Here is a 15,337-nt window from a genome sequence, read left to right as displayed (position 1 = left end):
AACTTTCCCTTAAACATCGGCTCTGCCTCCTCCCCACGTGGAGGCCATGCAGGTGGGGTTACCTGTCAGTGACGGGCAGCGCAGGGCGCGAGTCCTTCATCCAGGTGACCAATGGGGGTGGGGACCCCTGGGCCTCACAGTCCAGAGTCACCTCGTCACCGGCCTTGGCTGTGACGCTCAGAGGCTTGTCTGTATCATGGGAGCCGTTCACCTGGATTCTGGGCTTGGCTGTTGGTGGAAGCAGTTAGAAACTGTAAGCAGGTCAGGGAGCTGTGGGGTGGGGCCCGGAGGGGACCAGGACAGCGCCCCCAGGAAGCAGAGGTGGTACTGCCACCTGGGTGGTGCCAAGGTAGGTGTGGCTCTCAAAATGGGAGAGCGCAGGTGTTGGGATGGGCTCAGATCTGACGATTTATTTCCCCAGGACCCGCCCCCCCTCTCTCCACCACCACTCTCCCTCTGGAAGCTCATCCTCCTGCGATGACACTGTGATGACATGGGATGGTTGCTTCTCTAGCTCCTTTCCATCCTGGGGACATTCGGGCAGGTTTTGCCCTCCTCCTCTTCTCTCTCTACCTGGTTCCCGTGATCATTCCACTATTCCCAGGTCATCAGCCACCAGGTGACGCCTGATCTCCCTCCGCTTTCTCAAACCCCGTCGGGGTTTATATTAATCTGTGCACAAAACCTCACTCTCCTGTTAAGCCAAAGGCTCCTGATGGCAGAGATTACCCCAGACTCCACCTTCCTGATGCCCCCCCACATTTCCAGCCAGGTACACATACACTGAACGCACCCATAACTAAACAAGCCCACCAGCCAGGACATCAAGACCCATGTAGCCCTCATGGGGACACCTGATATATCACGAGTCAGACAGAAGTCCCCCACTTACAAAAAAAAAAATGTTTCCAACATGAAAATATTGGCTGGACGTATAACACAGAAGACTGGCTGTGCATCTCCTCACTCAGCCAGACATCTACTGAGTGCCCAGCTCTGTGGTGGCTGCTGGGAAACAGGTCCTGCCCCACCCTCATAGCACACAGGGCCCACAGAGAGCGGTGGTACCAGACAGCTCATACACAGCTAATTATTGACTCACAGTTGTGATGGGTGCTATGGAGGGGATATTCCACCTCCCCTAGCAAGGTGACTTGACCCAACCCAAGGGATCAAGGAGAGCTGAGAGCTGACGGATGGGAGAAGTCCTTTGAGCCAAGAGCTGGGGGAAGGGCATTTTAAACAGAAGAAACTGCACGTGCAAAGGCCCTGAGGCAGGAGGAACCATTCAAGAAATTGAAAGAAAATCAAAGGATCTGGGGCACAAAGAATCGGAGAGGGAGGCGGGCAAGGGGCTGCCAAGGTGGGGAGGTCCAGCGTAGGGTCGTGTGTCTTTCCAAGGCTTGTTAATTTGTTACAAAGGACTGAGTTGGAACCAGTAGAGCACGTCCACACTACTGGGGACAGTGACCTGAGAGAGGACAGCTTTGGCCAACATGTCCTTCACATGGGAAGAATTTCGAGGCAGGGTACCGGGAAGATGCAGGAAGGTCAGATTGTCCATGCCCCTGCCTCCATGCCTGCCAAGCCCACCCCCAGGACAGGGGCGGCCATCACTCACTGTTGACAGAAAGCCGCATCTCCTGGCTGGAGAAGCCCACGGCGTTGATGGCCGTGCAGACATAGGCCCCTGCATCCCGGGTGGATGGCTGGGCAATGACCAAGGTCCCATCCTTGCTCACATTGTAGTGGGGACCACTGGAAGCCAGGACGTTGGTTTCCTGTGAGAGTCACAGGTGACATCAGCAGAGCCCACACACCGTGGCAACATGCGTCATTCCCCTCCCCATGATGCACTGGGCCTGGCCCTCTGGTTACCCTCATGGTAATGGGCTCCACCGACCTTGGTCCAGGTGATGGTGGGGGTGGGAACTCCTGACGCGACACAGGGGAGAGAGGCTGGAACCCCTTCATTGGTGACATGGTGGGTGGCAGTGGACTGGATTCTAGGTGGCACTTTTAAAAACAAACCAATTTCATAAACCAAAGTTCATAGCAACATTATTCACAGTAGCCAAAAGGTGGAAACAATCCAAATATCTATCAAGGATGATGGATAAACAAAATGTGGTGTGTACATGTAGAATATTATTCAGCCCTAAAAAGGAATAAAAGTCTGATGCATACTGCAACTTGCTCAATGCGAAAACAGGCTCAGTGAAATAAGCCAGACAAAGAAGGGCAAATACTGAATGACTCCACTTATATGAGGTCCCTGGAGTAGTCAAGTTTACAGAGACAGGAAGTAGAATGGTGGGTGCCGGGGGCTGGGGGAGGGGATGGAGAGCTTGGGTTTGACGGGGACAGAGTTTCGGTTTGGGAAGCTGAGAAAGTTTCTGAGATGGATGGTGGAGATGGTGACACAACAATGTGATTGCCCCTGGATTGTGCACTTAAAAATGGTTAAAATGGTCATTTTAATGTCATGTATATTTTACCACACACAAAAAAACAATTTCAACAGAATACAAATGGCGTAGTATGCACAGCCATCACTGCTATAAATTCAGGGCCCAGACAAAGGGCAGCCTGTGCCTGAGAACCCACTGTGCCATTTCTTTGCTCTGAGACTTTACACCACTTAATCTTTTGGCACCCATATTCCTTGATCAGCAAAAAAGCCGAATTAACCTCAATCCGTTCCCCAATCTCTGGGGATGGACAGACGAGAAATGGCAGACAACAGCATTCACAGAACACAGGGAACTTGCAAACAAGTGCCAAATCCATTCTAGGTACCATTCAGCTTTGCAGTCTCCAGGAGGAGTGGGGCTGGGGGGAACTGGGTGTGGAGAAGTCAGGAGGGGAAGCAGAACAACAGAGCTTGTTCACGCCACCCGCCACCCCCGCAGGAGAGGTTGTGCCAGCACAGTGGGAAATCAGGGGGTGACACACTCTGCAGAGGCAGCCTGGTTTGCTGATCCTGTGGCTTTGTCGAGTTACTCTCCTCTCTGAGCCTCAGCTTCCTTAACTTCAGGACAGGGGCTCTTTAAATACCCAGCTCTTGGAGTAGTTATGAAAATGAAGTGAAACATACATAGAACCCCACAGAGGTCTCCAACCTTTGATCACTATGTTTAATTGGAATTATGGGGAAACAAGACACCTGGGCTCTCTAGACCCAGCCTCCTCTTGGACTTTGGTTTTCCCCTAAAAAATGGGGAACAACGTGTTCTTCCCACTCATCCCTTGGGGATTTTATAAAATAAATTTAAAAACAGAAAGGATATTAACATACTTGGTAAATTGCAAAATGTTACCAAACTTCTCGTCTTACATTAGAAAGAACGGCAGTACCTGGGTGGGTGGGTGAAGGGGAACAGGGATTCTGCAACGCTGTGGGTGGGAGAGTCATTGGGCAAAATACATGAAAAGTCCTCAAACTGTCACTCTCCATGACCCCTACTCAATTCCACATTAAGGGGTTTATGCTAAGGAAGGAATCCATGACATGGGCAAAGTTGCCACAGGACATTTCTGCCCAGGGTATTCATGCTGGTGAGAAATCGGACACGAGGGGACAGGTTGGGTACTTGTGGCTCATTCATGCGGGGACACGTCATCTTAAACTGATGCTTCTGAGAATGTACTGACAGAAATATTGTCGTGACAATAGTTTAGTGGTTACCAGAGGGTAAGGGGGGTGGGGGGTGGGAGATGAGGGTAAGAGGGATCAAATATATGGTGATGGAAGGAGAACTGACTCTGGGTGGTGAACACACAATGGGATTTATAGATGATGTGATACAGAATTGTACACCTGAAATCTATGTAACTTTACTAACAATTGTCACCCCAATAAATTAAAAAAAAAAAAAAGAAATATCGTCATGAGAAACACTCAGGTTGCGAGACCATAATATAATGTTCCCAGCTTGGTTTTAAAATATTTATCTGTATGTGTTTATAAAGAATTTATAGATAGATGGATAGAAATATAGATACATATATAATACATAAAGACTATATTGTATAAACATAATTTATATACAACTTATGTAAAGCATATATATAATTTATATTATATACAGTTTATTATATATATACAGGAGGTGTGTGTGCAAGTGGGAGCTCGTGGGTGCATACAGTATGAAAGATACACACCAAAATGTAAAATGATTCTGGTTCTTCTCAGCTATTAGTATCACAGGAGTATTTTTTTTTTTTTACTTGTCCAATCTCAACGTTTCCTACAATGAATATGTACTATTTTCGCAATGTTTTGAAACAAAGGTATTCAAGATCAAGTTCCCCCACCAGGCTTCCTCCATCCTGTCCAGTGCCCACCCCACCCCCACCACCCTGGGGCCCCAGGACTCACCCTGGACAACCAGCTCCACATGCCTCTGCTGAGAGCCAGCCGTGTTGGTGACCACACAGCTGTACCTCCCTGCGTCTTCCTGCAGGGCCCGGTCAAGGTGGAGACTGCCGTCGGCTCGGACGGAATGCCGGCTGCCAGGTGGGAGCTGGCAAGGGTGAGGAAGCACCAGATGGGACCACAGGCCCATTCCAAGCCAGCTAAGAGAGAGCCCTCCGAGACCGCACTGCCCGCCAGGCCAGCAGGGAGCAGGTTGGACTGAGAAGGTGGGGGAGCTGGCAGGGGGTGATGCCATGACTGCCCAGCCCCAAGCCCCCTCCCCTGAGACTCGTCCACCCCCACAGACCCTCAAGGATGGTGGGCCGGATCCCCGGCATAACCCTGACCCCACGCTCCCATGGCCAACTGGACCAGAGCAAGACGCCTGACCCAAGCCGGGCTGATGGGGGCCTCTCCTGGGAGTGTGGGGTTGGGACCAGAGCCTTTACTGAGTAGAGGCTGGGGCTCCAGGGCCCTTCCCTTCCACTCTGAGGCCACAGGGAGGAGGGACAACCTGTCTTCAGGGAGAGAACAGAGCCATGCAGGGCAGAGCAGAGGTGTGGCCACATCAGGTGTGGTCCCAGAGAGAGGCAGGGACAGTGGCTCCTGGTGGCTACCCAGGCCATCATCAGCACCAGGAGGGGAGTGCTGGTCCAGAATGGGCCCTCCACAAAGACGTCTAGCCAGTCAGTCCATCCTTGGTGAGAGGCCTAAAACCTTTCCACCAGGCCTGGCCCCTGTTTTAGCCTGTCTCATGAGCCTGACTGCACATCTTGCTCTCAAGTTCAGGAGACGCTCCTGGGTGTCTCAGTACCAGGCCCTTTCAGGCTGAGCAAGCTTGAGGGGATTCCTGCTCCTTGCCCTCGGCAGCTGAGCAGGCAGGGCTCCCCTCGGTGTCCCTTCCTCTCCAGCCACTCCCTGACCTGGCCTCAGCGAGGCCCACAGCCACTCCTTCCCCCAGGCCCATTGGACTCTACTCAGGAAGGCTCCTCACCACCCAGCCCACGCTCCCAGCACGGTCCTCCTCGGGTCATGTCCAAGTACACAGGCTGACAGTGAGTCACCGTCACCATCAGCCTCTGCAAAGCCTGCACGCTCGGCGAGCGGCACGCTGTCTGCCTTGTGCAAGGGCAGGGACGGCGGGAACAGATGACCACGCAGTCACTACTTCTCTAGGTGTCCAGCGTCTGCCCGCCTGCTGGTGCTTTGAAGTCAAATGGGGGGTGAGGACCCCTCTTTATAGCCTCAAGGGCATAAGGAACCCAGTATGTCTGAGGATAGGGCAGAAGAATTGAGCAGGAGGGATGCTAAGGTATGAACAGGAGAGGGGAATGGAAGACAATGAGCAAACCAAATCCATAAGAGGGGATAAAGCGGCCACTGCCTGCCCAGCACTGGGCTAGGTAGTCAGGCACATATTCAGCTGCACAGGTCACATCTCTGCTCTGGATCCCTCAGAGCAGGGGTGACCAATGTATCGTGTCTGTGCCTCCACCAAATTCCTGCTCCCCAGCCCTCTGCACAAATGGAGGCCAGACCCTCCTGCTAAGCTCCAAGGAGGCCGGCAGCCACATCGAGCCTTGGCAGGACTTTAGAGGGTGATGATGCTACAGCAAGTTACCAAAGAAGGTTCTGGAAAGAGGCAGCAAAGAGAGGGAGGAAAGAAGAAGAGGACATTCCAAAATAGGGGAACAGCAACGTAGAGACCAAGGTGTGAATGTGACAGTCCCCTCGGTCCCCAGGAGCCACTGCTCACCATGCCCGGAGGAGCCCAGCACTCACCGGCAGACCGGCCTTGAGCCAGCGCCTCTCTGGGAGGGGCCTCCCGGCCAGGATGACACAGGGCAGGGACACAGGCTGCCTCTCCAGCACCCGGACGGTGGAGGCACTGCTGGCGATCTGTGGGGGAGCTGTGGGGAGAGGAGCCGGTGCTGAGCACACTAGATTCCTGTGGGTAGTTACCTGGGGGACAGAGGCCCCCGCTTTTCCCCAAGGGGACCCCAAGTGGTCAAAGGGCACATTTCCTACTGCCTAGCAAGCAGGAACCCAGATGCTCCTCTCGGAGAACCCGGCTGTGGACACATCTGTCCAAAGGATGGGTGGCCATGGGGGGGCCTCCCTGGGGGTGCCCCCGCCTCCCCACCTCCCCCGCCTCTCCAGGTCCACCAGCGAACCATGTCCAGTCACCACGAGCCGGGCCTCCACCTGGACCTTCCCAAAGATATTTTGAGCTTCACAGACATACAGGGCCTGGTCTTCAGGGACCACACCTGAGGGGCAGAAAAGAAGGATGCCTGACTGCTGGGGCATGCCGGGGCCCCAGGCCCCACAGGCTCCACTCCCCAGTGCAGAGGGGGCCCTCGGCACAGCCTGGCCCTGCAGAGGTTGGGTGGGAGGGCCGGGATGGCAGAGAGGAGAGGGAAGGGGCATGCAGCCGGGACGTGTGAGGGTGAGAAGGCCTCCGTTTGCTCATCTGTAGAATGGGCATAATTTATCAATACTTGTACCTTATAGTGTGATCGAGGGGATCGATAAGATGATGTGACTACTGCCCAGCATCCAGCGTAGCACATTATAAATAGGAACAGTAGCTTTAGTGGTAGTGATGATGGGGATGACGACGGGGATGACGATGGCTAACACATACGTGTCAGGAACTGTGCTAAGCACGTCATGTGTATTGCCCACACGACAACCCCTTAAGGTAACCTGTCATTAAACCCAGGTAGTAGTACTGCCGTTATCATTATTACGGCCTGTTCAATTTACTGAAATGACTTGACGATTGTCACCCAGCTAAATGTGACTCAGCGTCACCCACGGTCAGTGCTGGGGCTCGGTCCTGCTCCCAGCCACCCAGCCTACAGGCTCAGGGTGTTGGAAGCCATCCAGTCTCCCCTGCCCACCTGCCCCCAGCCCCAATCTCCTACTTTCAAAGAACAGCACTCCTGAATGGGGCTGCCCGGTCCTGCTGCCCCGCCTGGGCTCCAGCAGCTGGCCGTCTCCACGGCGCCAGGTGACTGTCGGGGGCGGGCGGCCCACAGCCCGACATGCCAGGAGGGCACTCCTGCCCAGCTCCACAGTGACATCCCGGGGCAGCTCCATCAGCTGGGGTGCATCTGCAGGAGGCGACCAGTCAGCCATGCCTAGCGGCTTGACCCACCCAGCCCCCAGGGGACTGTTCCCAACGCCTGCCTCCCCTCCCATCACTGGGAGGTTCCCCCTCTTCCAGCCTGGCCCTCGTGAACCTGGGAGCTGACTCATATCCAGGACTCTGAGGTCAACCTGAGCTTTGCGGGGTCCACCCCTGGAGAACTCTCAGGGATGAGGCGGAGGGAGCAGCTTTTGGCGGCGTGAAGCTGCCGACACGCCTTGTAGGCCTTAGGGTCACGGGGACCTCGCTCTGCCCAGACGTGTAGGGGAGCCACACACGTGCTCCTGGCAGGGACTTTCTAGAGCCCACCTCTGACGGGCTGCAAGTCACGCTCTGGCCCCCTCACCCTTCTCCTGGGCCACAGGATGCTTCCTCGTGCAGGTGCCCTGGATTTGGGCAACCATTTCCACGGCCCCTTCTGCGTACGCCACCCCAGAAAGCCAAGTTCACAGGGAGTTGATAGGCCATCTTTAATCTCTTCTCTACATCTTTCTCTGTTGCTGAACTTTTTGTAATGAACGTATAAAATACTATTACAAAATCAAAGCATGCTTATTGTACAGAATGTGACCTTATACTTTATGGTCCAAACGGGGACACTGGAGAGTGAAAAGGGCCATATTAATAATTACACCAGGACAATAAGCCTGAAAAAGGCTGCCCTGCTCACCTGAGTTATAAAAAAAATTAAGCACACACAATAGTGTATTCCCCTAATTTTTGCTCCACACAGTTCCAAAAACCCAATCCCCTGCCCGAGGTAACCACTGCTAATAGTTTGTAGTGTTTCTTCCAAACTTTTCTTGTTAGCATCGTCTTACTTTTATAACCAGGGAGGAAAGATAAGTTATTTCCCCAGACAGACTCTCATGATCCTTTCAGCCCTTGGGCAGGCCAGGAGCAGGTCAGCCTCCAGACAGGCCCAGACCCTGTGCTCTTGCAGCCTCTGGAAGCTGTCCTCAGGTCCCCATCCCAGACCCATGGCCAGGAAGGTCCCCCTGCCTTTATTAACGCTTTGCATCCAGCTCCATGGAAGATCCTCCTCTTTGTTCTTTCCATCTCTCTCCAGAAATCAACCCCCGTCCATCCAAATCATGACATCAAATTTCCCTCCAGGCCTCAGGGATTAGGGAAGTTCCAGGGAGATATAAACAGAACTTGGAAAATCACTACACAGAGGAAGGCAGTCTTGGACCCGACCTCAGACACCACCCGCACGCCTCTTTTCTTTTTCATCGGGGCCTGGCAGCTGCCGCGGTTCAGAATCCCAGAAATCCTCTGCTCCCGGCTTGCCTCAGACAGGGTTACTGGTCCTGCAGAGCCCTGGCCCCGGGGACACAGCTCTGCCATCACCGCCCCCCCCTGGGCAGAGCTGAGGCTCAACACCAGGGCCAGGTACCCTCAATGCCTGCCTTCCCCACTCCACCCAGCCCGCCTGCAGGGCCCAGCTCACACCTCCCTCCTCCAGGCAGGCCTCCTGTCCACTGTCTCTCTCAGATGCTTCCTGACCCCCTCCCTCCTTAGCCCCCAAACAGCCCAGCTTTGGTCCCTGTCTCGGGGCTATCGCGAAGCACACTCTCTTCCCCCATCGTCCTCCCAGGCCTGACCTTCCCCCCGAGAAGAGAAGGACCCTTACAATAATAAGCAAATAATAAGTATAAAGCGTGGCATCTGGAATGCCTACTAAGTGATGGGCGTGGAGGCGGTGCTTTTCGGAGCATGATTTCATGAATGGTCTCCACAAACTCATGAAGTGATAGTATTACAATCCTATTGTATTGATAGTAATACAATAGTATTACAATTTTACAGATGAGGAAACTGAGGGTCAGGGAGATTAAGGAACCTGCCCAAGGGCACAGCTCAAAGTCAATGGCAGAGCTGGACTCAGAGCCCAGGTCTGGCTGCTGCTAAGGCCCAGGCTCTCCACCACCGCACCCCTGCGTCCCCCTATGTACTCGCCCCAGCCAGAGCCGCACCCAGCTCTTCCATCCTGTCTCAGGGTGAATCCCACAGCAGCCAGACCCCAGACTAAAACCCTGCCCAGAAAACTGCCTCAGCCTCCTCTGCAGCCATCCCCCCTCCCTCACCTGGAGTCCCCAGATAATGTGGGACCCCAGAACCCTCACATGCCAGAGCTGAAGGTCCTCTGGTCCCTTTGTTGGCCAGAAGAGGGGGCGGGACAGTCCTGAGGGCTGCAGCACATGGGGGTGGGGGGCCGGGCTCCCAGCGCAGTGTTCTTCCTAGAGCCCCATCCTCGGGGCTCAGCCACTTCTGCTTTCAGTCTCCGAGCGAGGCCCCCTCACAGTCTCCCAGGTGACCTTCTGCAGTAACCCCAGGAGGGACCACGAGCTGGCTCTGCCTGTCTGCTTTCCCCAGGAACAGCCCTTTCATCTTGGCCGCGGGCAGTTTCCTGGGGCAGAAACTGCAAATGCCCACAGACAGCTGGATGTGACAGCAGCTGCCAGGGCTCCCTGGAGAGGCCCAGGTCTCATCAGTTGAGGCGGCAGCGACGTTGTTTGTGGGGAATCTGGAGTACCCAGAAAAATGGCCCCTCCGAAGCATGCTGGCCACCAGCCTGGAAGGAGCAGGACAGGAGCGTCTGGCCACCTTGGAGGCTGCTTCTGCCTTCCCCCATGCCCTTGTCATCAGAGGAGCTGGGGATGGGGTGAACTGGGTCCAGCAGGTTGAGCCATACTCCCCCCAACCCCAAGGCCCCCATGGATTCTAACAGCCGCAGCCAAGTGGCCATAACAGAGGTACCAGCTTCCCTTCCACCTACTTGGCCCCTAGGGCCAGGGGCACCAGCCTCAAGGCCCACAGCCTGGGCAGAGGTTCCCACTCTGCCTCTGCCCCACTGGGCACCCCCGGATGAACACCTTCACTACTCGGCCTCAGTTTCCCCATCCAGAGAGGCAACTCTATTCACCCTGGTTCCAATACCTTAAGGTTCCAGACCCTGCAGCCCCCCAGTCTCCTCTGCTACACCCCCACCCCAGCGCGTGCCCGTTCCTGTGGCTCAGAGCCCTGGGGCAGGGCCGGCGGGGATGAGCCAGCTCAGGAAGGAGAGCTCGGTCAGCCTTGACTCAGCTTAGCCAGGAGCAGGGAAGGAGTCTCAGACCCAAAGACCGTGTGGGTGGGCAAGGTGACCACAGGACAGGCCGGCCGCAGGCCCAACCCTGCATTCAGAGGGAACCCCAGGGTGACTGAGACTGAGTCAGGCTGGGGGAGAAGGGCTTCTGTACCCCAAGGACTCCTTTCTCCATATAAAGATGCTGCAATTGGGTCCGGAGCCTCAGGCCACTGGCCAGGGCTGCAGGATGACTTTCATGGGTCTCCTCCTCCGAAAAAAAATATTAAAAATTATATTTTATGACTGCATTGGTATAAAAACTAACACAATCCGGCTGGATTCATTTTTATCTAATCATTGTCTTTCATTCTTTTCTTCTGATTTTAAAAGACATCAAAATCAGAGCTTATCCTGGGCCCCTAAAAGTACTGCAGGCCCTGGGCCCGCTGTACCTGGTGGGGAAGCTCCCCTCGTACCATCAGAGCCCGGTTCTGCTTCTCTCCTGCTCCCCCAGGCTGGCCAGAGGGTCTTTGTACCCACAAAAGCATCCCCCCTGCACCCTGTTGTTCACTCAACAACCAGGGGCTTCCAGGCTGGGAACAGGAAACAGGGACTGAAATGAGAGCAGAAAGAGGGATGGGCGCACATCCATTTAGACAGAAATCCAGCAGGGTGCTCAGGGCCATTTTTTAAACAGAAATGGCACGGAACTTGGGGAGGGGTGCCTGCCACAGAGCCCAGTCACCAGCCGTGGGACAAATCACTCCACCTCCCTCAGCCTCAACGGGCCCTTATCAGCCTGGCCCCGCCTACTGGCTGCAGGTGTACTGAGTACTGATCCCATGCGAGGCCTGAATGAAACACATTATCTCATTATATCTCTCAAGGACCCTATGAGCAAGGCTCTATTGTTACCGTCCCCATTTCACAGATGAGGAAAGCGAGGCTCAGAGACGTAAATAACTTGGCTGAATAAGCCGCAGGACCTGGACAATGATCCAGGACTCAGCTGCCAAATGCCAGGTCCAGAGCTGACACAAAAGCCCCTTGCAGGCTAGTCTACAAACGCTGTCCTACAGGAGGAGGCTGTTCTCCTTCAGATGCCCCCCAAATGCCACCAGGAAGCCAGTTCTCAGCTCAACTGCAGGAAGGGGCACTGCACCCATCCTTTCCTGGCTCTGGAAAGCTCTGCCAGCCTGGCCAGGAAGGCTGGGCCACAGCTGCCAACCAGATGGGCAGGAAATTCAATTTCCCACCACTGCTGCCAGGCCGACTTGCCCCAGACACGCAGGTGCTGGGCCATTGTCCACCCCTCCCGTGACCTAAAAGCCAGAGGCCACGGTGGCCCAGTGACCCCAGAAGCCCACCTATAGGATGTGAGGCACCTCTACCCTCTGACGTGAGGAGATGGCCCCAAGACCATCAGGGGCGTTACAGGTGAAGAAACAGGACCAGGTCGCCCATCAGCCTGGGCCCACGGAAATAAGGCTTCACCGAAAATAAATCAAATGTGGAGTAAAGAATGACTGCCCGTGAGAATGCAGCCCGTCCCGGGCATCCTCTGCACACCCAGAACCTCCTGACAGTGGCAATCAGCGCAGCCCAGGGTTCCAGGCCTTTTTTATGTCCCACTCACACATCTTAGCTGAGGAGCCTGAGACTCAGAGCGGACAAGGAACGTCCCAGCTCACCCTGCTGGTGAGCGATAGGATCAAGTCCAGCGGCTAAAGGCCAGGACTCTGGGTTCAGGTCTCAGCTCTGCCCACTTGCCAGCTGTGTGACCTTGGGCAAGTCACTTAACCTCTCTGTGCCTCGTTTTCCCCAGCTATAAAGGGGATCACCCCCAAAGCGTTGTGAGGATTACATGTCAGCACGTGAACCCTGCTTACAGCTGGCCCTGGCACTTGGCAACTTCACAGAAGTGTTAGCTTGTTTTCATTATTATCAGGCTCTAAGCCCATGGCTTCCCATGCCCACCCAGCCCCACCCAAGAGGCCAGCCACGCCCTGCACACCCTATAGGGAAAGTCTGAGCAACTCAGATCTCCTTAGAACCTCTCACCAGCCCACAGGACAAAGCCCAGACTCGGTCCAGCTCCCGAGGCCAGGCCAGGAGTGACCCAGAGCAGGTAGCAGGCCCCTCAGCACCCTTCTCCCCACCCTTTCTATGTCTCACTCCCTGCCTCACTTCTCTTGCCACCGGGGGATCTGCACATGCTGTTCCCTTTGCCTGAACACTCATCCCCAGCTTGTCATCTGACTGACTGTTTCTGGATTCAGCTTGGACATCACTTCCTCCAAGGAGCCTTCCTGAACCCCCAGCGTTAGGGTTAGGCTCCTTCCCTGGGCACCAAAGCCCCCGAGGATGCCACTTCCAAATACCCGGCACACTGAGTATTCTCAATGACCCCACCAGCAACACAAAGGCAGATGCCAAGTCTCGCCTTCCACTGTGTCCCTAACACGTGTCCCAGTGACCACGTGTTGGAGGAATGGCTAATGGAATAAATGAATGGAGGCTGAGGGCACCCCAAGCCTGGGAGGATCCCAACCCTGAGATGGTGCCGTCGCCCCAGGGCCAGACCCTCCTCCCTGGGCCTGCTCCACCTAGGGCTCGCCTCCTTGGGGAGCCCCAGGGCCATCCCCCCCAGACCAGACAAGCACATCCTCGATTCTCTGCACTTCCCCAGAAGCCCAGCACCTGTCTCTCCGGCTGAGGCTGCAGGAAACCGTCCCAGCCCAATCTGTCCCAGCTCAGCGTGCCAAGAAGCTGGGCCCACAACATCCGAGCAGTTCCCAGTGCCCGGGATCCAGGCCTGGAACTTAGACGTCAGGGGACTCACAGCCAAGGCCACATACCGCCCGCAGAAGAATCCTGGCTCCCTGTCTGTGAGAGGGGGACAGTCGCCCCTCGTTGGCTAAGCACTCATGATGGGTCAGACCCTGTGCTAAGCATTGTGTGTCTGATGTCACTGAGCCCTCACAGCTGCCTAATGAAGAAAGTGGCATGGTTAGCCCCATTTCACAGTTGGGGAAACTGAAGGTCAATCATTTGAGCAAAGCACACAGATGGTAAGTGATGGAGACAAGATGGGAGCTTGGGTCTCAGGGTGACAATACCCAAACTTGTCCCTGGGGCAGGCAGCCTCCAGGACGGTCCCGATGACTCCTGCCTCCTAGCAGTTACAGACTGGTGTAGCCGCCTCCATCCTCATGTACCAGGACTGGTCTGTGACCAATTGTACATAACTGGCAGAAGTGATGGCATCTCACTTCCAAGACTGCAGCTGGTTGTAAAGACTCAGATTCTCTCTCTCTCTCTCGGCTCCCTTGCAGTCACGAGAAGCCCACATGGTGAGGAAGTGAGGCCTCCTGCCAGCAGCCACGTGAGTGAGCTTAGAGTGGACCCCTCGCCCCAGTCAGGCTTTCCGATCACGCAGCCCCAGCCAATGTACAACCTGCAATCCCGTGACACCCTGAGCCAGAACCACCCAGCTGAGCCACTCCCAGAATCCTAACCCTCCAGAACTGAGAGATAATAAATGCCTATTGCTTTAATAATAGTAAATGCTTAGCGTTTGGGGACAATTTGTGACACGGCAAGAGGCAATGCATACACCATCTCCCTTTGCCCTTCGTTGTCCCCAGTGCAGGACCCACGCGACGTAAACTCCACAGTGGCCAGCTACCTGGTAGAGTTCTTTCATCTCTGCTCAGAGATGAGCAAAGGGTGGGGCGGGGCAGGTGGCGACAGGGGGACACTCACGTCCAACCTCCAGTAGGATTTCCGCAGAGGCGTCACCCAACTCATTGACAGCTTGGCACGTATAGATGCCAGCATCCCTCTCCTGAGTGGCTGGGATCCTCAGCGTCCCAGAGCTGGAGGCCTCAGGGGCCAGAATCATTTCAAGACCTCCTGGATCAAAGATAAGAGACATCAGGCAGGTGCCCATGGTTGCCATGGGAAGCGAGGGGCCCAGGCTGCCTCCTGACCCTGGGCTCCTGCAACTCACAAGGCTGGAGCCTGTGGGCAGTGGGGGAAGGTTCCTGGGGACAGTGGGGGGAGGACAAGAGCTCTGGAGACGGCTGCTGGTAATGGTTGTACAACAACGTGAATGTACCTAATGCCACTGAACTGTGCACCTAAAAATAGTTCAGACGGTAAATTTTATGTTATGTGTATTTTATCACAAATAAAAAAATTAAACTAAAATTTAAAAAGGGGTTCAGAATCAGGGGAGTCAGTCACAAAATATTTTTATTTTTTCAAACTAAAACTCTGCCCCAATGAAACACGAATGCCCCCTTCTTCTCCCCCAGCCCCCCGCACCCACCATTCTCCTTCCTGTCTCTGTGAATTTGCACATTCTAGGTATTTCATACAGGTGGAATCGTATAGTATTTGTCCTTCTGTGTCTGGCTTATTTCACTTAGCATCATGTTTTCAAAGTTCATCCATGTTGTACCAGAATTTCATTCCTTTTTTTCAAATGAAAAATTAATTGTGATAAAAAAACATATAACATTTACCATCCTAACCACTGTTAAGTGTACAGTTCAGTGGTGTTAAGTATATTCACATTTCGTACAACTTAAATTGCATTCTTTTTCAAGGGTAAATAATATTCTATTGTGAGGTACCTTTTATAAAAAGGGGTTCAGGGCTGGGCTGGTAGGGTTCTCAGCCAGAAGAT

The 15,337-nt window shown here is 54.4% G+C and overlaps 1 protein-coding gene across 1 annotated transcript in view; it reads right to left on the bottom strand.

The window, feature by feature from the left end:
* The window catches only part of HMCN2 (hemicentin 2), a 138,053-nt gene that overhangs the window by 84,380 nt on the left and 38,336 nt on the right, over positions 1-15,337 (bottom strand). Inside the window, exons 15-22 of the mRNA XM_033123909.1 lie at positions 14,410-14,559; positions 7,348-7,536; positions 6,592-6,687; positions 6,200-6,327; positions 4,382-4,526; positions 1,904-2,016; positions 1,622-1,781; positions 63-228 (exon numbers count right to left, since the gene is read on the bottom strand). Of these exons, the coding sequence (XP_032979800.1) occupies positions 63-228; positions 1,622-1,781; positions 1,904-2,016; positions 4,382-4,526; positions 6,200-6,327; positions 6,592-6,687; positions 7,348-7,536; positions 14,410-14,559 (1,147 nt within the window). The remainder of the gene's footprint in view (positions 1-62; positions 229-1,621; positions 1,782-1,903; positions 2,017-4,381; positions 4,527-6,199; positions 6,328-6,591; positions 6,688-7,347; positions 7,537-14,409; positions 14,560-15,337) is intronic.

Source organism: Rhinolophus ferrumequinum, chromosome 12, assembly GCF_004115265.2.
Source record: "Rhinolophus ferrumequinum isolate MPI-CBG mRhiFer1 chromosome 12, mRhiFer1_v1.p, whole genome shotgun sequence".
In the NCBI taxonomy this organism is placed as follows: domain Eukaryota; kingdom Metazoa; phylum Chordata; class Mammalia; order Chiroptera; family Rhinolophidae; genus Rhinolophus; species Rhinolophus ferrumequinum.
Note: the sequence above shows the minus strand (reverse complement) of the source record. Positions and strands in the feature narration are given on the sequence as shown.